Consider the following 27,722-nt stretch of genomic DNA (forward strand, 5'->3'; position numbering starts at 1 on the left):
TGTACACCGCTCCGTTGAGCAATCTGGTTGCCACCCATTAGACCACTTGACCACTTCCAAACAGTCTTCAAAGGCAACCCGATGTAGAGCACGTTCCAGTAATCTATTCTTGATGTAACAAGAGCGTGGAGCATTGTGTCCAAATCTGACTTCTCAAGGTATGAGTGCAACTGGTGCACAAGTTTTAATTGTGCAAAACCTCCCCTGGCCACCACTGAAAACTAGAGTTCAAGGTTCAGCAATGAATCCAGGAGAACTCCCAAGCTGAGAACGTGTGCCTTCAAGGAGAGTGTAACCCCATCCAACACAGGCTGGAACCCTATACCCTATTCGGTCTTGCGACTGACCAGGCCCGTAGCCAGGATTTTGATTCGGGAGGGGCTACGTTTGATTCGGGGGGGGGGGGGCTGAGTCTGAGTGAAAGAGGGTCTACCCTAGCAAACCTTTTGTATCATTACCCCAATACCCCCATGCATATGGGATATATTGAGCATGGTGATTAGATCATGGTATGAATAAACATAGCAGTTTAAATAATGTACCAGTAAGGCCTTCTCGCGGACCACAATGAGAATTTCGGGGTGGGCTGAAGCCCCTCAGAATTTCGGGGTGGGTTCAAGCCCCCCCCCCCCCCCCCCCCCGGCTACATGCCTGCCTCTGTCTTGCCTGGATTCAACTAAGTGAGGAAAACTTCTCAAACAACACTTTAAGATATTAGCCAGGGATTTCACTGACAGTCACCACTTATTTTATCTTCAGTCGATCTGTCTAACTCCCACATACCTATGTTTTAGAACCAATTTAATATTCCTATCACAAGCTTTTATGAAGAAAGATAATTTAGTTTAACAAAAATATTGTCCATAGCTCCACAAAGGAATACAGTTTTCTCATATTTCTCAAAAATGAAATTGTAGAGTGGAACAACACGAAGTTATTTCTCCCACTTAGTAGCCAGGGATCAAGAATTTTATATTCCAGACATCAATAATTCATTATAATATATTTTAAAAAACCCACAACATTGCCAGTCCTATGCAAGTGATCTTCAGAATAAATGTTTTAAGATGTTACTTGAACATGACAGAAGTCCAGTCCTGTGTATCAACTTAATAAGTTTCAATTGCGCTCCCAGTGTTTCTAGAGCTACATTTACTTTAAGAGGTGGGATGAATCCTAAATAATTAATTGCAATAATAATACTTAGGTGATCCCTCATTGTCCAAGTAGGATAATCCTCCAGGGTGGGTCCGTACGTGACTATGGAGCCTAATTCTTGATCTGCATCTTCTCCCGCAGTGAGGGCATTGGTTTCCAGGTGGAAGGCGGTCCCAGTCGGGGTTGGCTGACGCACCTTCCTCTTGGCACGTTTCTCTCTTTCGTCCTCCATTTGTGCCTCTTCACATTCTGCAGCACTGCTGGTCACAGCTGACCTCTTGCTGGAGCACTCAGAGGCCAGGGCTTCCCAGTTCCCAGTGTCTATGCCAGAGTTTTGGCTTTGAGCCCATCTTTGAATCTGTTTTCATGCCCTCCAACATTCTGTTTTCCGTTCTTGAGTTCGGAGTAGAGCAACTGCTCTGGGAGATGGTGGTCAGGCATTCGGACAACATGGCCGGTTCAGCAGAGTTGATAGCGGAGGACCATCGCTTCAGTGCTGGTGGTCTTTCCTTCTTCCAGCACGCTGACATTTGTCCACTTGTCTTTCCAAGATATTTGCAGGATTTTCTGGAGGCAATGCTGATGGAATCGTTCTAGGAGTTGCATGTGACATCTGTAGACAGTCCACGTTTTGCAGGCATACAGCAGGGTTGAGAGGACAATAGCTTTATAAACAAGCACCTTGGTATCCCTATGGATGTGCCGGTCCTCAAACACTCTCTGCTTCATTCGGAAAAATGCTGCACTTGCAGAGCTCAGGTGGTGTTGTATTTCGGTGTCAATGTTGACTTTGGTGGAGAGGTGGCTGCCAAGGTAGCAGAAATGGTCAACATTTTCGAATGTTACATCATTAAGCTGTATCTCTGGCATTGGAGAGGGATTGGCTGGTGACTGCTGGAAGAGGACTTTGGTTTTCTTGATGTTCAATGACAGGTCGAGCTTCTCGTATGCTTCTGCAAAGGTGTTTAGAGTGGCTTGTAGGTCTTCTTCTGAATGCGCACAGACGATGTTATCATCAGCATACTGGAGTTCTATAACAGATGTTGTTGTAACCTTGGTTTTGGCTTTCAGTCCGCTGAGGTTAAATAGCTTGCCATCTGTCCGATAGATGATTTCCACTCTGGTGGGAAGCTTCCCGTCAAAAAGATGAAATATCATAGTGATGAAGATAGAGAATAAAGTTGGGGCAATAACAACAATACTATGTATTTGTAGTATCTCTCTGTCAGAGATCTAAAATATTAGATACACATAGCATGGGATATTTTAAAGGTCTGACTCATTCTCTCAGTTCTAGAATTGCTGTTGGTTTTGTGACTCTCCAGCTCCACATGGATACCTCAATGACATAATTAAAATATCACTGTGTGCAAAACTACTGCTTGACTTGCGGGCACACATGGATAGTCTTCCTCTTATGCTAAAGTGGATGCATGAGAGAACTACAAGATTATAAAAGGTATGCTTAACTTAAAGTGGAGAGTACTAAGGGTCAGTTCAGGAGTGGTTCTTGTTAGAATAGGTAGAAATACTTTCCACATTGCGCTTGGGGGGGGGGGGGACACGACCCTGTTATGTTAAATATATATATAAAAGGCGAACATTTGTTCTTGCATTTACTGAAACGTGAGAAAAAAACATTTTTTAAAAAAAAGTTAAATGTAAGAGGAAGACAAAGTAGACAAAATAGGCAGTGATACTAGTATTAAGTGTAGCAACCGTATATGCTGCCTAAGGAGGTTGTATAAATTCCTTAATGGTGGATTTTGATGTAACTACTTGCCAGGGATTTCATAGCAATGCTTCAGACATAGTACACTCTGTCTCTGGACCAGAGGATAGACAAATTATCTACTGCATTGCTTTCAGTCCTGTGATTATACAACTTTTCTTCCACAGAGTGTTTTATGGCATTTGATTTTTCCATTGCCTAAATAAAAAGATGACTGTTGGATTTTCGATGTTCAATGTCTCTGCTATATACGTTCCAAAAATGCAAACTGGGGATCTTCTCAAATTCTTAGCTCCTTGAGTGTATTTACTCCAAATAATCAAAACTGACATTTATAAGTGAACTTTCCCTGCCCCACTTATGGAGGTGTTCATTCGTTCAGTCGTCTCCGACTCTTCGTGACCTCATGGACCAGCCCACGCCAGAGCTCCCTGTTGGCCGTCACCACCCCCAGCTCCTTCAAGGTCAGTCCAGTCACTTCAAGGATGCCATCCATCCATCTTGCCCTTGGTTGGCCCCTCTTCCTTTTGCCTTCCACTTTCCCCAGCATAATTGTCTTCTCTAGGCTTTCCTGTCTCCTCATGATGTGGCCAAAGTACTTCAACTTTGTCTCTAGTATCCTTCCCTCCAGTGAGCAGTCGGGCTTTATTTCCTGGAGGATGGACTGGTTGGATCTTCTCGCAGTCCAAGGCACTCTCAGCACTTTCCTCCAACACCACAGCTCAAAAGCATCGATCTTCCTTCGCTCAGTCTTCCCTATGGTCCAGCTCTCACATCCGTAGGTTACTACAGGGAATACCATGGCTTTGACTAGGCGGATCTTTGTTGCCAGTCTGATGTCTCTACTCTTTACTATTTTATCGAGACTGGACATTGCTCTCCTCCCAAGAAGTAAGCGTCTTCTGATTTCCTGGCTACAGTCTGCATCTGCAGTAATCTTTGCGCCTAGAAATACAAAGTCTGTCACGGCCTCCACATTTTCTCCCTCTATTTCCCAGTTGTCAATCATTCTTGTTGCCATAATCTTGGAGGAGGTATGTTTATGGAGGTATGTTTTATTTTTGAAAGTTAAGATATTACTGAATCAAATTCCAGACATTTTAATGCACTCTTTCACTCCAAATCAGTGAATGTGTAATTGTCTTATATGATATGAATGAACTGTAAAAATGTAATCAGTACAGAGTTGTGCTTCCCCATTTCTTATCTTTTTGGGATAAGATGTTTGGAAACTTCTATTTTTGCTAAATCATGGTGGGTAGATTTATCCACTCTGATAAATTGTGGCAAGTTAACTAAAAGTGGAAGTAAACATGTTCAAATTTTACCTTCAAGTCAAGAAAAGAGCGAGAGAGAGAGAGAGAGAGAGAGAGAGAGAGAGAGAGAGAGGAAAAGTAGCACAGGAACTCAAGCGTTGCTGTGGATAATTCTGGCTTGTTTATGTCAAGCTTAACCATGGTTTTATAACAAATAAATGCAGCTAGCTTTTCAATAAAGGAGAGAAGATAAGTTTTGGAGTTGGGTGCCACCTCTATGCAGATGACACGCAGCTCTACTACTCATTTCCACCTAATTTCAAGGAAGTCCATCGGGTGCTGGACGAGTGTCTGGCCGCTGTGGCTGTCTGGATGAGGAGGAACAAGCTGAACATTAATCCCGACAAGACAGAGGTCCTCCTGGTCGATCGTAAAACGGACCGGGGTAGAGGGTGGCAACCTGTGTTGGACGAGGTTGCACTCCCCCTGAAGTCACAGGTCCGCAGTTTGGGAGTCCTCCTGGACTCATCACTTACGCTTGAGGCTCAGGTGTCGGCGGTGGCCGGGAGGGCCTCTGCACAATCGAGACTTGAGCGCCAACTGCGACCATACCTTGTGAAGGCGGATCTGGCCAGGGTGGTCCATGCCTTAGTCACCTCCAGATTGGACTACTGTAATGCGCTCTACGTGGGCTGCCCTTGAAAACGGCTCGGAAATTTCAGTTGGTCCAATGGGCAGCGGCCAGGTTGTTAACTGGTGCTCCTTACAGGGAGAGGTCAACCCTCCTGTTTAAGGAGCTCCACTGGCTGCCATTCATTTTCCAGACCCAATTCAAGGTGCAGGTTCTTACCTACAAAGCTCTGAACAGTTTGGGACCTGCCTACCTGTGTGACCGCATTTGTGTGTACAAACCCACACGATCTCTTCGATCATCTGGAGAGGTCCTACTCGCGCTCCCACCTGCATTGCAAACGCGATTGGTGGGGACGTGAGAGGGGGCCTTCTCGGTGGTGGCCCCTTGACTCTGGAAGTCACTCCCTAAGGATATCAGGCATGCCCCATCTTTGGCAGTCTTCAGGAGGAGCTTGAAAATGTGGTTGTTCCAGTGTGCCTTCCCAGAGAAATGAATCCTTAGCACTATGTCCCACAAAGCACTTCATATTGATTTAGGACTGCTTGTATTTCTCCATCAACGCCCCATCTTATGCATCTTGTCCATGCCTAGCATTATTTTTTAAACTTTAATTACATTTGGCCCAGCCATAGCTTTAAATGTGCACTGTAGTTATTTAATGTTATGCTATTTGTGTATGTGTTTTATTTTTAATTGCTTTGTATTGTACCTGTTATTGCTTGTATTGCTTGTATTGTTGTATTGCAGGCTAGAAGATGGGGCAATGTTGACAGGGGATAGGGAAAAGGCAGAACTACTTAATGCCTTCTTTGCCTCGGTCTTCTCACAAAAAGAGAGTCTTCAACCTCAGCAAGATGGAGTGGATGAGGGATTGGAGGACATCCAACCCCAAATTGGGAAAGAAGTCGTCCAGGAATACCTGGCCGCTCTTAATGAGTTCAAGTCTCCAGGGCCAGATCAACTACACCCCAGAGTATTGAAGGAACTAGCGGAAGTCATTTCGGAACCATTGGACAACAAGTTAAACATGAGCCAACAATGTGATGTGGCGGCAAAAAAAGCCAATGGGATTTTGGCCTGCATCAATAGGAGCATAGTGTCTAGATCTAAGGAAGTAATGCTACCCCTCTATTCTGCTTTGGTTAGACCACATCTGGAATATTGTGTCCAATTCTGGGCACCACAACTCAAGAGAGATATTGACAAGCTGGAATGTGTCCAGAGGAGGGCGACTAAAATGATCAAGGGTCTGGAGAACAATCCCTATGAGGAGCGGCTTAGGGAACTGGGCATGTTTAGCCTGAAGAAGAGAAGGCTGAGAGGAGATATGATAGCCTTGTATAAATATGTGAGAGGAAGCCACAGGGAGGAGGGAGCAAGCTTGTTTTCTGCTTCCTTGGAGACTAGGACGCGGAACAATGGCTTCAAACTACAAGAGAGGAGATTCCATCTGAACATTAGGAAGAACTTCCTGACTGTGAGAGCCATTCAGCAGTGGAACTCTCTGCCTTCTTTGGAAGGCTCCTTCTTTGGAAGCTTTTAAGCAGAGGCTGGATGGCCATTTGTCACGGGTGATTTGAATGCAATATTCCTGCTTCTTGGCAGGGGGTTGGACTGAATGGCCCATGAGGTCTCTTCCAACTCTTTGATTCTATGATTCTATGATTCTAGGCCTCATGTAAGCCGCACCGAGTCCCTTGGGGAGATGGTAGCGGGGTATAAATAAAGTATTATTATTATTATTATTATTCCATGCAATTTCTGCATTTCATTCCATTCTTTGTCTGGGGAGTTACAGGCCATGAAAAGGGCTTTCCACTCTTTATTCTTTCTGCTAGTTAATTTAGGCTGAGAAATTGTAGTTAGTGATACCAAGTCACGCTTTAACCTGCATGCCGAAACAGAGTTCTAACCTCAGGTCTTCCAGATCCTGGAAGACCCGAGGTTAATTAATAACTGCTATTAATTAAGTTCAGTGATCCCTTTCCCTGGCAAAGTGCAATTTCCAAGCATATTCATACTCTTGTTTTCATCGGTGCACATTTTAATCACCAGGGCTTTTTTGACAGCTAATTATTCTATGGAGAATACCAATTTTCAAAGTTTCTACCTATGGGGAACATTTTCGCTAACAACATACTGCAGAGGCTAAGAGGCGAACTGATAGCCAACAGCTTATATGCATCATTCCTAACATGGCCCTATCTGTTGGATGATCCTATCGACCTAAATCAAAGGAAAGGATATCTGCAAAAACAGAGCCAGCATGGATTAGGGGTTTGAGTGCTGGATTTATACTTTGGGAGATCAAGGTTATTCATAACTCTCTCCCCTGTCATATAAATCCCATTCATTTTAATAGTGTACTTGCTGAGTTGTAATGCATATATATAGTGCATAATTTATGGCCAAATCGTATGTTTGCATGGTAAAGAAGTTATAACACCCTGGAGTGTTCAGGTGAAAGAAAGGCTACCTGGAAAAGAACTTCATTAAGGTTCCTAACAAAGATGTCAATAACTCTAGTATGTTTCAGAGAGTCTAGATCAGGGGTCCTCAAACTTTTTAAACAGAGGGCCAGGTCATAGTCCCTCAAACTGTTGGAGGGCCGGATTATAATTTGAAAAAAAGAAAAAGAATGAATTCCTATGCACACTGCACATATTTTATTTGTAGTGCAAAAAAAAAAACCCACTTAAAACAATACAATAATTAAAATGAAGAACAATTTCAACAAATATAAACTTATTGGTATTTCAAAGCGAAGTGTGGGCCTACTTTTGGCTGATGTGATAGGATTGTTGTTATTGTTGTGTTCTTTCAAGTCGTTTCAGACTTAGGTTGACCCTGAGCGAGGGCCGGGTAAATTACTTTGCAGGGCCGCATCCGGCCCCCGGGCCTTAGTTTGAGAACCACTAGTCTAGATGGTGAAGTGGTTTGAGTGTTAGAACAGGTCTCCAGGTGAGCTGGGTTCAAACCCCCATTCTGCAATGGAAACCCACTAGATGTTTTTCAGCCCCCCCCCCCCCAAAAAAAAAAGGCAATGGCAAACCTCCTCTGAATAAATCTTATCAAGAAAGCACTATGCTAGGGTCACCATAAGTTGGAGTTACTTGGAAGGCACATCACAATAAACAGAAATACCATTCTTCCCTATGAACAGGCCTGTAGTCAAGGGATAGGGGTTTAGGAGTTCAACCCCCCCCCCCAAATTTTAGGTTTAAAAAACCTGGTTTACTCATGAATTTTAATTGGTTAACCAAATCCCCATGCTAAGTCTATGAGGAGCAAAAAAATAAACTAGTCCCTTCAGAACTGTAAACACTATCTCAAGCAATTTTTTCACAATTTATGATATTCACACTGTCATTACTTGCAGCTATTGTCCTCCTAACACTGCTATACATCTGCGAGACGTGGATGATCTAGAGACGTCACATGCAATTCCTAGAACGCTTCTGTCAGTGTTGCCTCCAAAAAATCCTGCAAATCTCTTGGGAAGATCGGTGGACAAATGTTAGCATGCTGGAAGAAGCAAAGACCACCAGCACTGAAGCGATGGTCCTCTGCCATCAACTCCGCTGGACCGGTCACGTTGTCTGGATGCCTGACTACCGTCTCCCAAAAGCAGTTGCTCTACTCCGAACTCAAGAATGGAAAACGAAATGTTGGAGGACAGGAAAAGAGAGGTAAAGATGGGCTCAACCTTAAAAACTCTGGCATAGACACTGAGAACCGGGAAGCCCTGGCCCTTGAGCACTCCAGCTGGAGGTCAGCTGTGACCAGCAGTGCTGTAGAATTTGAAGAGGTATGAATGGAGGGCGAAAGAGAGAAACGTGCCAAGAGGAAGGCACCTCAAGCCAACCCTGACCAAGACCGCCTTCCACCTGGAAACCGATGCACTCACTGCGGGAGAAGATGCAGATCAAGAATAGGGCTCCACTTGACGCGCCTTCCTCTTGGCACGTTTCTCTCTTTCACCCTCCATTCCTGCCTCTTCAAATTCTGCAGCATTGCTGGTCACAGCTGACCTCCAGCTGGAGCGCTCGAGGACCAGGTATGCTGGCCCTTGACACCCAGTTCTCAGTGTCTATGCCAGAGTTTTTAAGGTTGGCTTTGAGCCCATCTTTAAATCTCTTTTCCTGCCCACCAACATTTCGTTTTCTGTTCTTGAGTTCGGAGTAGAGCAACTGCTTTGGGAGAAGGTGGTCGGGCATCCGGACAACGTGGCCAGTCCAGCGGAGTTGATGGCGGAGGAGCATCGCTTCAATGCTGGTGGTCCAGCATGCTGACGTTTGTCTGCCTGTCTTCCCAAGAGATTTGCAGGATTTTCCAGAGGCAGCGCTGATGGAATCGTTCCAGGAGTTGCATGTGACGTCTGTAGGCAGTCCACATTTTGCAGGCATATAGTAGGGTTGGGAGGACAATAGCTTTATAAACAAGCACCTTGGTATCCCTACGGATGTCCCGGTCCTCAAACACTCTCTGCTTCATTCGGAAAAATGCTGCGCTTGCAGCATTTTCTCCAGCACCACAGTTCAGTTAGCAAAGCACTTTCAGTACCAACTCACAATATAATGAGCATCCCTATAGGCATCGGAAAGGATGGAACAGAGGTCAAAGATTGAATGTTCTGCAGGAGATAGCTTAAAATGGCTTCGATTTCCTAATAATGAGTCATTCGTGATGTGAATCACCCTGATGTGAAATCTCTGGCCAGTGTAAACTCTATTTTCTTTTTTTTTAAATGAAAATTTGAAACTCTTCTATGAGGAGAGAAATACTATATGCACATAATGCAGCAAATTCATATTTGACCAAATCAAAAGGACTGTGAAAAGACAGATAGTAAGGGGGAAATTTCTAAACTATTATGTTGAAACATTTGTATATGAAAGGTTGTTGTAGGTTTTTTCGGGCTATATGGCCATGGTCTAGAGCAGGGGTCCTCAAACTCAGGCCCGGGGGCCGGATACGGCCCTCCAAGGTCATTTACCCGGCCCTCACTCAGGGTCAATTTAAGTCTGAAATGACTTGAAAGCACACAACAACAACAATCCTATCTCATCAGCCAAAAGCAGGTCCACACTTCCCATTGAAATAAGTTTATATTTGTTTAAATTGGGTTGTTGTAGGTTTTTCCGGGCTATATGGCCATGTTCTGGAGGCAATTTTTCTCCTGACGTTTCGCCTGCATCTATGGCAAGCATCCTCAGAGGTAGTGAGGTCTGTTGGAACTAGGAAAGTGGGTTTATATATCTGTGGAATGACCAGGGTGAGACAAAGGACTTTTGTCTGCTGGGGCTAGGTGTGAATGTTTCAGCTGATTTGTTCTTCATTTGTTCTTCATTTTATTATTGCATTGTTTTTAAGTGTTTTTTCCACTACAAATAAGATATGTGTAGTGTACATAGAAATTCATTCATGCTTTTTTCAAATTATAATCCGGCCCTCCAACGGTTTGAGGGACTGTCACCTGGCCCTCTGTTTAAAAAGTTTATGGACCCCTGGTCTAGAGGCATTCTCTCCTGATGTTTAGCCTGCATCTATGGCAAGCATCCTCAGAGGTAGTGAGGATGCTTGCCATAGATGGAGGCGAAACGTCAGGAGAGAATGCTTCTAGACCATGGCCATATAGCCCGAAAAAACCTACAACAACCCAGTGATTCCAGCCATGAAAGTCTTCGACAATACATTTGTACATGAAGTTTGCATGGATGAAATACAAACATCATAGAGTTCCTGTACTTCAATACAGGGTGAGCTCCTATCTGTCAGATCCAATTCTCTCACACCAGAAGTGACTTGCAGTTTCTCAAGTCACTCTTGACATGGAAAAAGAAAAAACACAGGACACAACATTTTTTAAAAAAATACAGTGCAACAATTTACTCCTCAGAAGGATAAAAACAAGGAAGGAAGCATACATTCCTTCACCAACAAATCTGCCCTGGGCATCATGCGTAGTTAAAGAACTGGCACTTGCCCGAGGGCAATGCTCTAAAAAAGAAAACAAATGTGATACCAGAATAGTTTTGTTGGCATGAATGTGCACACTGTAAAGGAGACGGAAAAACTGCCGAAGGGGATAGTTCCTCCTGATTGTTAAATGCAACCGAAGGGGAGGAAAAGGAGACAAGATTGGAGAAAGTCTTGTGGCTATCATCAAACTCTACATGCAGGTAGCATTTTTTTCCTTTCAAGAGTGAAGGAAACATTCTTTCTTTGAACAGAATTAAGATAAAGCAGGCTGCAATGGCATTTCTGGTCTGGAGTCTAAAGCCAGCTGGAACATGTATATTGGATTTTCACAGGTTTTAAATGTGTTTTCTGTGTTTTGTGCAGACGCATGGGGAACACACACAAGCATACACACAGCTCTCTCTCTCTGTATATACAAGGTATACATCTCTGTGGGATACAAGCCCAGCATGATGTATTGGCCATTCACTTAATGCCAGTTATTCAAAATATGTACATGCTACATTTTTGAAATACTGCAGTATCTAGATAGACATAGATACAAAAGGGGAGATGAAGCACCTTAATTACTTTTTATCAGTATACATACCTAATGCAAACTATTTAAAATATGCATCTTCACAAATTCTTCAATTTTTGAAGAACTGAACACACAGTTCCAAGGTTTATAACTGCATGCCAAATCTATATAAAGATAGAAATATATAAGTGAATATATGTGTGTGTTTGTGTGTAATGTTCGTTTGTGGGATTAACATAACTCAAAAACCACTGGATGAATTGCCGCCAAATTTGGCCACAAGGCACCTGCTAACCCAAGGAGTGACCATCACTCAAATAAAAATTGATTTTGTCATTTGGGAGTAGTAGTTGCCGGGATTAATAGTTCACCTACAATCAAAGAGAATTTTGAACTCCACCAATGATGGAATTGAACCAAATGTGGCACACAGGACTCCCATGATCAACAGAAAAACTAGAAGGGTTTGGTGGGCATTGACCTTGAGTTTGGGAATTGTAGTTCACCTACATCCAGAGAGCACTGTAGACTCAAACAATGATGGATCTGGACCAAACTTGGCACAAATATTCCATATGCCCAACTAGGAAGACAGATGGAGCTTGGGGGAAATAGACCTTGACATTTGGGAGTTGTAGTTACTGGGATTTATAGTTCACCTACAATGAAAGAGCATTCTGAACACCACAAGCAATAGAATTGGGCCAAACTTCCCACACAGAACGCCTATGACCAAAAGAAAATACTTAAGGCCATCCAGTACAACTCCCTTCACCTGGGCAAGAAAATATAATCAAATACCGTTTACCCACAAGCAGAAAGAAATTACATATATTAGAAACCAACACTTTCTCATTACTTTATTTTCCAGATTACTCGACTTGGCCACAGCAACACATGGCAGGGGACAGCTAGTGTATATGTATAATTTATTTGCAGTATTTATATACCGCCCTTCTCAACCCCAAAGGGGACTCAGGGCAGTTCACAGTGTTGGGTTAAGAGGAAATTTTAAACATGAAGACTGCTGGCAGATATGATATCCCTGTGTTTGCATATTATTTTGCTATTTCCCTTAGTTAAGACAAACCCATTCTTTTGATATAGGTCTGTTAGAGACTAAACTTAATTTTAGGACTGTCATATTAGACTGATATTTCGTTTGTAGCAAGCAGGGCTCTTATCCAGCCACAGTTAAATCTTGCTGGTAATAACTGGAGAGATGTGGAGCCCAACACTTTTCAGAATTAGAGATACAGTGAAATAGTATAGCACATATATCCAAGGGCCATTGACACATCCGAGCTCGATAACAGTAAACTGGAATGCTGCCAAGCAAGTAGATCAATAACACTATGTAATAAAATTTGAAAAAAAAACCTGTTCCTATGTATTGTCGAAGGCTTTCACGGCCAGAATCACTGGGTTGTTGTAGGTTTTTTCGGGCGATATGGCCATGGTCTAGAGGCATTCTCTCCTGACATTTCACCTGCATCTATGGCAAGCATCGTCAGAGGTTGTGAGGTCTGTTGGAACTAGGAAAAAGGGTTTATATATCTGTGGAATGACCACGGTGGGACAAAGAACTCTTGTCTGTTGGAGCTAGGTGTGAATGTTTCAACTGACCAACTTGATCAGCATATAATGGCCTGACAGAGCCTGGAGCAAACAGATGTCCTTGTTTCCTCTTGCTGTTGTAATTTTAGAGTTTTTAAATACCGGTTTTTAAATACTGGTCGCCAGATTTTGTTCATTTTCATGGTTTCCTCCTTTCTGTTGAAATTGTCCACATGTTTGTGTATTTCAATGGCTTCTTTGTGTAGTCTGACATGGTGGTTGTGAGAGTGGTCCAGCATTTCTGTGTTCTCAAATAATATACTGTGTCCAGGTTGGTTCATAAGCTGCTCTGCTATGGCTGATTTCTCTGGTTGAAGTAGTCTGCAGTGCCTTTCATGTTCCTTGATTCGTGTTTGGGCAATGCTGCGTTTGGTGGTACTTATGTAGACTTGTCCACAGCTGCATGGTATACAATGGTAGACTCCTGCAGAAGTAAGAGGATCCCTCTTGTCCTTTGCTGAATGTGGCATTTGTTGGATTTTCTTGGTGGGTCTGTAGACAGTTTGTATGTTGTGTTTCCTCATCAGCTTCCCTATGCGGTCAGTGGTTCCCTTGATGTATGGCAGGAACACTTTTCCTCTGGGTGGATCTTCATCTTTATTCTCGTGGCTTGTTCTCGGTCTTGCAGCTCTTCTGATGTCTGAGGTGGAGTATCCATTGACCTGTACAGCCAATCTGTTCCTAGTTTGAAAGTGCTAGTTCCTGTTTAATTGTGCAGTACTTACTTTGAAAGTAGTTGTTATACCCCAGATACTTCGTTTTATGTTGAATTGCGACATCAATTGGGGTTGAGGCTTAATGGGCTATTCCTTGAAAAACTATAGCTAAATTTGCTGCAAGATGTTCCACAAAAATAAAGTTTTTACAGTTTAATAAACTTCAACCCGAGAAGTCAGCCATAGCAGAGCACTGGATGAACCAACCTGGGTACAGCATATTATTTGAGAACATAGAAATGCTGTACCACTCTAACAACTGACGTCGAGCATGCCCCCCCCCCCCCACAAGGGATGGTGACTTATAGCTCTGCAAAGGACAAAGGTACCAGACTGCACAATAGGGGTTAGTCTTGGTCACATTGCCAAGGCACTGACAACAACAAGGACCCTACGAGGCTTTTGAGAAACGGCTGGATCTTGGGACTTCTGCCCTTCGTGAGAGTTGTAGTTTCCCAAGGACCAAAGTGTGAATCAGATGCAGCACAGCTGGGGTTTCATCTGCCAGCCTTCCCAATGATCATGGACTCTCTGCCTGCATGTCTTGGACTTCAGTACATACTATCTCCCTCATGAACTTTCCTCAAAGACCTTTTAAAACATTGGACTTCAGGCTTCCTCTTATTAAATATACTTGGGATGTGGGACAAAGATGGGGTTTTGTTGCTATGAAATGCTTATGATTTGAATGTATGTATCTTGCTATGAAATATCTTTTGCCCCCTTTACCTTTGCCCTTTGCCCCAAAAAAGGCAACCAGGAAAAACCACTAAGTGCCCGAGGGGGCTGTTGTTCCCTCAAAACCAACCTTATCACAGACATTTGCATGGACAATAGCAACTGGAAATTCTTTGTTTATTTTTCTGAGTTGGCCTGGTAAACAGGGAATTTCTCCGGTCACATTTTAATTTAATCACAAAGGGGCGAGACTGGCCCCAGGGGTGTTCTTGCCCGGCTCTGTTTGTTTCATCCAAAAACCCATCAAAACCAACACACCTTATCTGATCCTGGAAGGGAAAACCTGAATCAAATGGTTATCCCTAAATCACTGATCCATCACAAGAACAAAAAAACTGGTTTCCTTGGCTGGCTGATCCCTCGGGCACAGGACAGTAGAATGTCATCATCCTCTCTGGACACAATGCCCCTCTTCCGTCCTACTTCCCTCTCTCTGATTTGCTAAGGAGCCGAAGAGGGAGGGAGTTTTGAAACTTTCAAACCTGTATTTTGCTATAAATATGCTTCTGATCAATGTATTGGTATGTTTGCATGTGAATGATCACTGCAATTGCATCCGCTTCAGCTGAATCGCTAATAAACCTCGGTGCCACTTCTTCGCCTTGGCAAGAGTCTCATTTCAATTATTAATATCAATAAAATTGCTGGAAACAGGCTTCCCTGAAGGCTTGCCAAGGTAGCGTTCCCTCTTTGGTGGGAACTAAGGGTCATCTCTCCTTGGAGTTGACCCCCCTAAAGTCTCATTTGGCTTCACAACCACCATGCTGATCTAAACCATTCTGCTGCAAGTTGCAGATGGATGAGGCTGTGGTCATTCATAATATTTCCTTCCGTTACTGAGATAAATCTCCCTTTCTCCCTCAGCATTGTTCCCACAAGCAATTCTCTCGGTTCTATAAGCCAGGTTGACTTGATGCTCACACAGTGGATGTTAAACAAATGGATGCAAATATCTTCAACACCAGACAGGCTTTAATACCTAAAAGCAAACTTTTTTCACTGAAAATGCTGCAGCTACTAATTTGTGAGTGTGAGGCACATTAATCTGCTTTACAGATTCCATCCCTTTTAAAGACGTAATTCAGCTTTAAAGATGACACCTTTTCTCTTCCATTGTACCATACCCATCAGGGAACCTGAAAGACTCTGAGAAACATGAATTAATTAGCTCTTCTACAGCTTTCGAGCTGAAAGTCGGGAATGATTTTCCTCTGCTTTGGCAGGGGCCCTTCCTTGTATGTTTAACTTTGAAGATTTCACAAAGAGCTGGACTGAAGTGCAATCCTGGCTTGAATCTTCAATATTGCAAGAGCCTTTCCCCCCAGGCAACAAGTCATCCCAGGTATTCACGGACGTGGACAAATAATGGCAGCCGTCCAACAGCATTTCAGCTAGCAAAAATATGTCAATTGCTGAGCTTATGCAGAATATTTCTCCATGTGAACTTTTGTGTTATATTTCTAAGTTGCCTTCCCACTAAATGTGCAGGTGAATATATACAAACCCGTAGTTATCTGTAACTCTGTGTGAAATCAAAGCAATCTGTTGGATTTCCACAGCCTTCTGCGAACCCCAGAGCCATCTGCCTTCAGCACTGTTCAGCCCACTCCACCCATATACCATATGTATGACCCCACCCGTTGATGTATGATCTGATTTCAGGACTATGCATACCAAACATTCCTGGCACTTTAGATTGCATAAGAAGCAGGGTCTGCAAATGACTTCAGTGAGTAGCTAGTATTTTCACTCACCAGTTTCCCTTGTCCAAAGTACTCCTGATATACACACACAACAAAAGTGGGTCAGAACTCAGAAGGATGCCAACATTGTTAATTTCTTGGCACCTCTGATAACTCAGTTATGTAGCCCAGAACCCTGCTGATGTTTAACTCTGCTAGTTTGTACATCCGGCCTGGTGTAACCAGATCCCACACTCATCCATGGCTTCAAAATATTCAAAAGAAGAATTCCAAAAGGTACACCTTTTACTTTGCCGTTGTACATAATGGGATTTGATTATCTATTTATTTATTTATTTCATATATTTATATCCCGCCCTTCTCCCCACAAGGGGAACTCAGCGCAGCTTCACATGAGGATCAGACGATGCTAACAGCATAAATACCATAAAAATTACAATTCACAATGAAATCATTTTAAAACATTGTACATCATCATCACTGAAATTTAACAATAAATTAATAGATTAACATGCCAGTAAAACCAAGCCGAGCCGGGATAATCCATATCGCAAAATCCAAATTTCCTTTTCCTATTGCCGCTGGCCTCTAATTGAACGCCTCGCCCTAGAGCCAGGTCTTCAGTTGTCTTCTAAAGGACAGGAGGGAGGTGGCCAACCTGACATCCTTAGGGAGAGAGTTCCACAGACGGGGGGCCACTGCCAAGGAGGCCCTGTCTCTCGTCCCTACCTACCACATTTGCGAGAGTGGTAGGATCGAGAGCAGGGCCTCTCCTGATGATCTTAAGCTTCGTGATGGTTCATAGCAGGAGATACGTTCGAACAGGTAATCTGGGCCAGAACCGTTTAGGACTTTAAAGGTTAAAACCAGCACTTGAATTGTGCCCGGAAGCTAATCAGCAGCCAGTGGAGCTGGCGCAACAGAGGAGTGGTACGCTCCCTGTATGCAGCTCCAGTTAACAATCTGGCCACTGACTGCTGGACTAATTGGAGCTTCCGAGAAGTTTTCAAAGGCAGCCCCACATAGAGAGTGTTGCAGTAGTCTATTCGGGATGTAACCAGAGCGTGGACCACCATGCCAAGTGGATTGTGGTATCCTGGAATCAAACCCAAGGTGATACCAAGAGCCCACTATATATTACATTGACTTACTTTTCCCTGTGGCTTTTCAATGTCATGTATTTCTATGTTTCTCTTTTTTGTATACTGGAGGTTTCAAAGTGAGTGGTATAGAATAACACACTCAGTATAGTTAAGGTAAAGGTTTCCCCTTGACATTAAGTTGAGTTGTGTCCAACTCTGGGGGTGGTGTTCATCTCCATTTCTAAGCAGAAGAGCCAGTGTTATCTATAGACACCCCCAAGGTCATGTGGCCAGCATGGAGCACCATCCCCCCCCCCCCCAAAGTGGTACCTATTGATCTACTTTTTGCATGTTTTCGAACTGCTAGGTTGGCAAAATCTGGGGCTAACAGCAGGAGCTCACCCCACTCCCCAGATTCGAACTACTAACCTTTTGGTCAGCAAGTTCAGCAGCTCAGCGGTTTAACCAGCTGCATCACCCGGGATCCAAAGATCGATAGATGATAGATAGATAGATACGATATCTTTGGATCAAGCAGAAAGAGAGAGGAAGACTTCATGTGCCCGTCTGGATGCCAACACAAGGGAGATCACCCACCACCAACTCACCAAGCCTTCTGCTAGGCAACGTACCACCAGATCCTGGGCAAAATCAATGCCTGTTGTTCCCTGAGAGATCTGACAGTGATGCCTTTCTGCAAATTGTCAGATGCACTTTTCGAGGTATAGGTTATTACTGGATGCTTATCCCCCTGCCAAGTGGACTTGAGGAAACTTGCTTACAAATAATCCCTATCTTAAAGTCACTTCAAGGCACCTGCATATCCTGATTCCCTGTTGGTCTTTATGTAATTGTTTTATCATAAGTATCATGGAAAGTTGTGTTGGAAAACCCTACCCTGAAACCTCTCTGTGGGTTCTCAAAGATAGAGTGCAAATTCTGGCAGAATCTTCCAACTAGTTAGGCCTTGAGTACCCTGAATGTTTACTATCAGAGGACCAAAGCACAAAGAAATTACCACCAGAAAGTTGGTCACAAGGTGATGAATTATCTACAGTTGTTGACGCAATGGTGTGAAATAACCGTCACTGACTTCATTGGAGGGACCACCCACACAAATCAAATCATAGATCTTCAAGGCATTCAAACCATGAAGGAAATAATTTTTGCTGACTTGTGCCTCACATGCAAGTTGCTGAATTAGACAACGTGTTACTAAAGTTGAAATCAACATGCATATCTTAAATATTGTCTTAATGATAAATGGAAAAGGAGAAGGGAAATCTGTCATTCTTACATGTACTGCTCTTTTTCAGTATTTCAGTTGGCAAATACCGGGCACTAACACGTTAGGTTTGATTTAAGTGACACTGGCCTTCCATTTCTACCTGGCTGGCCAAACTGCAGAAGGATGTTGTGCTTCCAAATTGCGCATATGGATTTTCTCAATGCTTCAATGGCTGGATGGCTGCAGAAATACTTGCCTGTTCAGATAAACCCTTTTTTCTGTCAGCTGGCCATTCCCGTAATTTGGATCTTCGTAGGGTTCATTCTGCACCACTTCTACACCTTCTCCACGATCGCTCTGCTCATGGCTGTGCTTACTGATCATATACAGCTGCCCAATTCTGTACTGCAATGCAAAAGAGAAACGGAAGAATTAGCTTTTCACCAATGCATCCAAACCCATAAAGCACTCACTACGGCAGCAATCAAAATAACTGGAAGTAACTACTGAGATAAATGGCTAACTGCCCTGAGATTACAGTAAGCAATACTGTAAAAATGCTCAAAGCCAACCTTAAAAACTCTGGCATAGACACTGAGAACTGGGAAGCCCTAGCCCTTGACCACTCCAGTTGGAGGTCAGTTGTGACCAGCAGTGCTGTAGAATTTTAAGAAGCACGAATGGAGGACAAAAGAGAGAAACGTGCCAAGAGGAAGGCGCGTCAACCCAACCCCAACCAGGCCCGCCTTCCACCCGGAAACCGATGCCCTCACTGTGGGAGAAGATGCAGATCAAGAATAGGGCTCCACAGTCACCTACGGACCCACCGCCAGGACACTACACTTGGAGGACCATCATCCTAGGACTACGAGGGATCACCTAAGTAAGTAAGTAACAGTAAGCAATACTCAAGATGTGAATATAAGACTCTTTTTTAGTTTTGAAAAGTATTTATAATCTGAGTTCTTGTAGGTTTTTTGGGCTTATATGGCCATGTTCTAGAGGCATTCTCTCCTGATATTTCGCCTGCATTTATGGCAAGCATCCTCAGAGGTAATGAGGTCTGTTGGAACTAGAAAAATAGGTTTATATATCTGTGGAATGACCAGGGTGGAACAAAGAACTCTTGTCTGTTGGAGCTAGGTGTGAATGTTTCAACTGACCACCTCGATTAGCATTTGATGGCCTGGCAGTTGTTTGGTGTGGCTTGTTAGTGCCTGGGGCAATCTTTTGTTGAGAGGTGATTAGATGTCCCTAATTGTTTCCACAGATATATAAACCCATTTTCCTAGTTCCAACAGACCTCACTACCTCTGAGGATGCTTGCCATAGATGCAGCCGAAATGTCAGGAGGGAATGCCTATAGAACATGGCCGTATAGCCTGAAAAAACCTGCAACAACTCAGTGATTCTGGCCATGAAAGCCTTTGACAATATATTTATAATCTTCTACCCAGAGTTGCAGTATTATAAAGTGGGTTCACACATTTTAAATGGCTCCACATGGAGGAGTCCCACATGTTTACCCTACAGAAGAGAAGGTTGAGAGGAGACATGATACCAATGTATAAATATGTGAAAGGATGCCACAAGGAAGAGGGAGCAAGCTTGTTTTCTGCAGCTCTGGAGATTAGGACTTAGAGCAGTGGTTCCCAACTATTGGGCCTTAAGCTCCCACAGTTCCTAATAGATGGTAAACTGGCTGTGATTTCTGGGAGTTGAAGTCCCAAAGTCTGGGAGTTGAAGCCCCAAAGGTTGGGAACTACTGACTTAGAGTAATGGGTTCCAATGACAGGAGAGGAGATTGCACCTGAACGTTAGGAAGAACTTCCTGACCATAAGAGCTGTTCAACAGTGAATCTCTCTGCCTCGGGAATGTGGTGGAAACTCCTTCCTTGGAAGTTTTTAAACAGAGCATAAATGGCCATCTGCCAGGGGTGCTTTGATTGTGTTTTTTTCTACATAGTAAGGGGCTGGACTAGATGGCCCATGCAGTCTCTATGATTCTATGTGGAAAATTACATCTGATCTACGACAAGCACAGCTGCAGCCTCCGAAATCTGACAGTTATTCTCAAATGCAGTGGCATAAAATGTGCCACCATGATCATGCAAATTGCTTGTCGATGTGCCCAGTTACATCTTTGGATGAGCCAGATCTGACATTTCTTTCCAAGTGCAGCTGTGTCCCCCTGGGCCTCACTCCATAGGCCATGCTCCAATCAGCCAACATTCAGTATATTTTTTGATTATGAGAGAACATTCGAGACGTTCAATGGACATATCCCAGACATTGGCATTGTAACCTAATAAGACGTACTTGCTTTTGAAAGAAAGAATGAAAGGGCTACATCATTATAAAAATATCTTGAAAAGACATTGGAAATGCTTTGATTGTATTTATAAACAGTGACTGAGATCCATAAAGATTAATCATCAAAACTCTTACAACAGGAAAATCACGATGTAAAAGCAACTGAACTATTTCTTTAATGATGTATCACCTAAAATATTCGGATTAGGCATTCGGAGGTAAATTACCCACCCAACGATGAGATAAATGCAGAAATACAGTATTTGCTTACTTTAATTTAATTGAGTTAAATAGATTTCTAATGGGTTTTCAAAGGCCTATAAGAACTTTGGGAAAAAAGAGCCTGTGCTTTATAAGTTTTAGCAAACCCTTTGATTGTACAGATCATGAAAAATTATGGATTGCTCTTTCGGAAATGGGTGTACACAACATTAGATTATCCTAAGGCACCATCTGTACTCAGCACAAGAGGCCATTGTCCAAGTCTAAATATGTAAAAACAGAATTGTTTCCAATTGGCAAAGGGGACAGGCCAGGCTGCATATTATTATTATTATTATTATTATTATTATTATTTCACTGGAACTTGTGCCACAAATACCATCTGCCTGCGACAAAGACCTGGTGAGATCACAAACCTGAAAAAGTTACAGAAAATGAACATGTCAAGCTACTCTGGGACTTCCGGATAAAGACAGAGTTTTGGAGCACAATACTCCTGACCTCACGATCGTGTTAAAAAACAAAGTATGGATTGTTGATGTTGCAAACCCGGGTGACAGCAGGATCGAAGAGAAACAACTGGAAAAGATGACATGATATGAGGATTTAAAGATCGAACTGCAAAGACTCTGGCACAAACCAGTAAAGGTGGTCCCAGTGGTGATTGGCACACTGGGTGCAGTGCCTAAAGACCTTGGCCTGCACTTAAAGACAACGGCGCGAACAAGATTACCATCTGCTACCTTACTGGGATCTGTACGTATTATTCGCCGATACATCACATAGTCCTAGACACTTGGGAAGTGTCCGATGTGTGATCCAATACAACAGCCAGCCGAGTGTCTGCTGTGGACTCATCTTGTTGTGTTTCAAATAATAATGATAACAACAATAATAATAAACTTTATTTATATCCTGCCACCATCTCCCTGAAGGGGAGCTAACATGAGGCCAAGCCCAAAGATACAATACAACAAAATAAAGCGCAAAATCAACAAAAATTACAACACAATAAAGTACATACAGTGGCAAAATACAGTAAACAAAGCAAAATAGCATAATAGAAAATCAAACACAATAGGCAGGCCAAATGGACAAGATAAAATGATATAGGAGTAGAAAAAGTGTATTTGAGAGGAGCCCAAAAAGGACGAACAGTATGGTTAGGCCTCCAATTTAGGACAGGGGAAAGTGCATCATAAGGACAACACTGTAGATGGAACAAACAGAAATGGGATGAATGGTCACTCTCCAAAGGCACAACGGAAGAGCCAGGTTTTCAGATCTTTCTTAAAGGCTGCTAGGGTGGGGGTTTGCCTAATCTCACCAGGTAGTGAGTTCTAAAGTTGGGGGGCCACAGCGGAGAAGGCTTTCTCTCTCATTTTCACAAGTCGTGCCTGAGATAGAGGAAGGGGTGAAAGGAGGTCCAGCTGACATTTTATAACTGTATTTGTTTCACTTGTATGCTGATGTATCATAACTAAAGCTGGATTAGACTGAGAGGAAGAAGATATGATAACTGGGGGAAGGAGCATCAACAATTCAAGAGATTCAGAAAACACCATGACCTGATGACAGGGTGACTTGGAGGTCTCTCATTCATAGGATGGCCATAAATCCAAGTTGACTTGATGGCAGTCAACAACAATTAGACTTGATCAAACAAAGAAGCCATTGAAATACACAAGCATGTGGACAATTTCAACAGAAAAGAGGAAACCATGAAAATGAACAAAATCTGGCTACCAGTATTAAAAAAAACTCTAAAATTACAACAGCACAACAACAGAGAGGAAACAAACAAGGACATCTAATCACCTCTCAACAAAAGTTTGCTCTATGCAATGTCAGGCCATTATATGCTAATCAAGGTGATCAGTTGAAACATTCGCCCCTAGCTCCAACAGACAAGAGTCCTTTGTCCCATCCTGGTTATTCCACAGATATATAAACCCTTTTTTCCTAGTTCCAACAGACCTCACTACCTCTGAGGATGCTTGCCATAGATGCAGGCGAAATGTCAGGAGAGAATGCCTCTAGACCATGGCCATATAGCCCGAAAAAACCTAAAACAACCCATCATATTGAATGCATTTTATTGTAACCATCACAGACCAGGAGTACAAAGCATTAAAATCAGGGTTTTTTAAAAAAAAATACATTAACACAAAGATCAGTGATTCAAAACATTAAAAGCTGAAAGTCCCCAACATGGGGTCATTATATTTGGAATACACGTTTTGTTAATTTACAATTATTTTGTTAATTTACAGTTTTATGTATTAATTGTGTCAGAAGGGAATTGAGAATACAGTTATAATGTATAGAAAAAACACAAACAAAGTTAAATACTTGGCATTGTACTAAATCTTCTTTGACCAGAAGCTGGCCACTTTGAGTGTCTACTGTGTCGCTGTAAGGAGGTCCTCCATTATGCATGTGGCAGGGCTCAGACCACATTGTAGTATGTGGTTTGTGGTCTGCTCTTCTTGCTGTACTGTTTCTGTGGCTGCCAGTGCCTGACAAGGCTTAATTCTACCATGTACACAGAGTTAGCCTGGGGTTGGTTTACGAAGTTCAACACTGCCTGAGCTCTGCGAGTGTAGCCTTTTTTAGAATTAAGCAGAGTGTTTGAGGACCGGGACACCCGTAGGGATACCAAAGTGCTGGTTTATAAAGCTATTGTCCTCCCAACTCTGCTATATGCCTGCGAAACATGGACTGTCTACAGACGTCACATGCAACTCCTGGAACAGTTCCATCAGTGCTGCCTCCTAAAAATCCTGCAAATCTCTTGGGAAGACAAGCGGACCAATGTCAGTGTGCTGGAAGAAGCAAAGACCACCAGCACTGAAGTGATGGTCCTCCACCATCAACTCCGCTGGACCGGCCATGTTGTCTGGATGCCCAACCACCGTCTCCCAAGCAAACTCAAGAATGGAAAAGGGAATGTTGGTGGGCAGGAAAAGAGATTTAAATATGGGCTCAAAGCCAACCTCAAAAACTCTGGCATAGACACTGAGAACTGGGAAGCCCTGGCCCTTGAGTGCTCCAGCTGGAGGTCAGCTGTGACCAGCAGTGCTGTGGAGTTTGAAGAGGCACAAATGGAGGGCGAAAGAGAGAAACGTGCCAAGAGGAAGGTGCGTCAAGCCAACCCCGACCGGGACCACCTTCCACCTGGAAACCAATGCCCTCACTGTGGGAGAAGATGCAGATCAAGAATTGGGCTCCACAGTCACCTATGGATCCACCGACAGAACACTGACCTTGGAGGACCATCATCCTCAGACTACGAGGGACCGCCTAAGTAAAAGTAAGTAAGTAAGGTTTATGAAGCTTCACAAGGATGTCCTCATCCGAAGGAGGAGAAAACGAGTGCTGTCAATAAACAGGGTAGTATTTCGTAAGAGAAGGCAGGGTGCAAACCAGAGAGAAGTCTAGGAAACATGCCAAAGGGCAGAAAAGTCAAGGAGGCCCCATAGCAGGCAGGAATGTCAGAAGCTGGGATTGTGGCAGGCAAAGACAGACACTGAAACGCAGCCAACTAGCAGTGAACCGGCCCCAGTCTCTCAAATGTCTTAGGTTTTTTGTGAGGTACTACATACTTCAACTGATGCATGAAGTATTACCTAAATTGGCAGATTATTACACACATACTGTTCTGGAAGCCAAAATTCATAATTTTTCCTGACTTTCAGACTCTTTCGAACAAACCTATCCAACTCTATCTTTAACCTATACGGTTCCGGCCCGGTTTACCTGTCCAAATGCATTCTCCCCTATGAACCATCAAGACAATTAAGATCTTCTGGTGGGGCCCTGCTCTCAATCCCGCCACTTTCACAATAGCGCCTGGCGGGAACAAGAGACAGGGCCTTTTCTGTGGTTGCCCTTCGGCTACGGAACGCTCTCCCGATTGAGATCAGATCTGCCCCCTCCCTCCTGTCCTTCAGGAGGCTGGTGAAATCCTGGCTATGGAAGAAAGCATTCCCAGAATAATGGTTGAGACCAGCTACAGAACAAAGTTATTGACCACACATACGGACTGAGTTGGACATGATTTTATCTTGGCGATTTGGCTTATTTGTAATTTTAATCTATATGTATTTTAACTTGTTATTGTATGATGTTTTTATATTGTACTATTTACTTATTATTATTATTATTATTATTATTATTATTATTTAGAGCTTTTATAACCCGGTCTTCTCGACCTCCGAAGAGGGACTCAGGCCGGCTAACAACTGTAAATGCATACACAAATAAGCTAAAGCATATTAATAGCATAATACGTTAATACATTAAAATACATTAAAATACAGATTAAATAATTACATAAAGCTATTAGCATTGAATCCTTGCTGTGAGCCGGTCTGAGTTTCTCTAACCTATGGAGGTTAGAGAAGATCGGGATATAAAAGTTCTAAATAAATAAATAAAATAAACCTGTCCATGTCTTAATTGGTTTTTGGAGCTTGGCATCATGGTTTTGGGACCAGGCCTTCGGGCAATAGAAGTAAATGTATGCAGCATTTCAGAAAGACAATGACTGGAACGGCGATTCGACGGACGAGACTGTTTTATTGTTTTAATTATTGTTTTATTGCTCATGGATGTATTTTTAAATTTGATTTATGTGTAATTTGATTTATGTGTAATTGTAGTATATAATGTTAATTGTTTGTACTGGCATTGAATTTTTGCCATTACTTGGCGGTATACAAATACTGTAAATAATAAACAAACAAATAAATAAATAATGCTGGGCCTCTGTACCTGCAGCTCCCGCATATAATCCAGTTCAAAGTAGTTAATCTGCATTCTGAAACTGAATTATATGGCAGAGTAGATCCAGCCTTTGACCCCCCCCCCTCCCCAATAATCCCTTTTGCCATCTTGACCCCATTCTGGGTGCTGCGTGGTTGCACATGTCTCAGTTTTCTTCTATGAAACATTGAAGAGCATGAGGAAAGCATGTATATATTTCCATACACTCACACTCTAGAACAGGGGTCCTCAAACTTTTTAAACAGAGGGCCAGGTCACAATCCCTCAAACTGTTGGAGGGCAGGATTATAATTTGGGGAAAAAAAGAATAAATTTCTATGCACACTGCACATCTTATTTGTAGTGCAAAAAAAACCCCTTTAAAACAATACAATAATTAAAACAAATATAAACTTATTAGTATTTCAATTGGAAATGTGGGCCTGCTTTTGGCTGATGAGATAGGATTATTGTTGATGTGTGCTTTCAAGTCGTTTCAGACTTAGGTCGACTCTGAGTGAGGGCCAGGTAAATAACCATGGAGGCCGTATGTGGCCCCTGGGCGTAGTTTGAGGACCCCTGCTCTGGAATATAATTTATTTTAAAAATGTTTATTAGTATTTCTTCCTACTTTTAAGGCTATTATAAAGCAATATACAATGATAGGTGATCACATTTTACATAGTCAAGCTTCTTTCAGCAAAAGCAAACCTGTTTGTTGTTTATGTTCTTCCAGAAAAACTCCACAAAACCTGTAATTTCAAAACACTTAATAACACTTCTTACAAACACTTCATAATAAAGGAGGCACACAAGGTTCCCTTGAAGCACGTGGCTTTCTAGATGAGACTGGGACTGCTTTCCTCCCGTCTCTCATAAATAGAACAATCTTGACTTTAACAAGAATAAAAATATACACTTCCATAACTATTTGTGAAATATGTCATGGGTAGGAGTATTTCTATAATCACCAGCCTAGATAATCTTTAATCTAAATAACCCTGATTCTACTGGATTAATTCCCCTGATGTATTTACAGTACTGTCAGAAACTCTCAGATCTGCTTTAGCTAGATCAGACAGACCGCCTTTAAACTTCTTCCTCTCATAAAAAATGCTTCTATAACTGTGATATTTTAAGCAGATTTAGAAGACAATCCCCCACTGATGCCGCGGGGCATCCCCCACTGATGCCACTCCAACCAGCTCAATTGCCAAATAGGGCAGGAGTCTCACTTGGATCTTAGCACTTAGGCAAGGTGTGAGTGCTGTCAATAAACACTCCTCTTCCAGAGATCCAGACAAGAGCTTGGGTTCAGCGGAGCAAGGTTTCAATAGGTGAGAGTGATGCATATCTGAGGAACAGAGGCCAAGCCTTAAGAGGAAAAACTGACAAGTTGGATTGAAAGGCTCTAGAAGTGTTGCAATTACAGCAGTAAACAGACAGAAGTTAGAGAAACTTTGAAATTCGGGCACATATGGGTCAGTCCTCAACCAGACTGTAGCAACTCAAGATGGGCAAAGGAGACAGAAAGGGTGTTTGAAAATTTGGTCTAAATCTTCTTAGAAAGCACGAATAAGAACAAGAAGGTTTTTAGGTCACTTTAAAATACATGATCTCCACGTACTTCAAGATGGTAGTATTATTTATAGCTGGAATTAAACGGAACATTACTCTCATTTCTTTTTAAGTATTCAAATGGGATTGCAGTCATTCCAAAAGTCCACTTTCCTTAAGTCCCATTACAGTGTATGCACTAAGATTATATATGGATACTGCTTGTTCAGGAGAACATGAATTATGGAAACGATTTAATAAGATTTCGTTAATTAACCTGTTTTGACCTATATGCATGTGAAGAAAAATTAGAAAAGATTGGAATCATGGGCTGTCGCAGTGAGTGTATAGGAACTCCCTTATTTTATAAATTTAGCTATCATAACTCACACAGTGACTCGGTTATTGTAGGTTTTTTCGGGCTATATGGCCATGTTCTAGAGGCATTCTCTCCTGACGTTTCGCCCTCATCTATGGCAAGCATTGAGGATGTTTGC

The 27,722-nt window shown here is 42.6% G+C and overlaps 1 protein-coding gene across 1 annotated transcript in view; it reads right to left on the reverse strand.

Annotated features, from left to right (window-relative positions):
• Positions 1-27,722, reverse strand: part of PITPNC1 (phosphatidylinositol transfer protein cytoplasmic 1) — a 259,261-nt gene that overhangs the window by 127,101 nt on the left and 104,438 nt on the right. The window contains exon 2 of the mRNA XM_060763096.2: positions 18,623-18,771. Within this exon, the coding sequence (XP_060619079.2) occupies positions 18,623-18,771 (149 nt within the window). The remainder of the gene's footprint in view (positions 1-18,622; positions 18,772-27,722) is intronic.

This window comes from Anolis sagrei, chromosome 2 (genome assembly GCF_037176765.1).
Source record: "Anolis sagrei isolate rAnoSag1 chromosome 2, rAnoSag1.mat, whole genome shotgun sequence".
NCBI classification, from domain to species: domain Eukaryota; kingdom Metazoa; phylum Chordata; class Lepidosauria; order Squamata; family Dactyloidae; genus Anolis; species Anolis sagrei.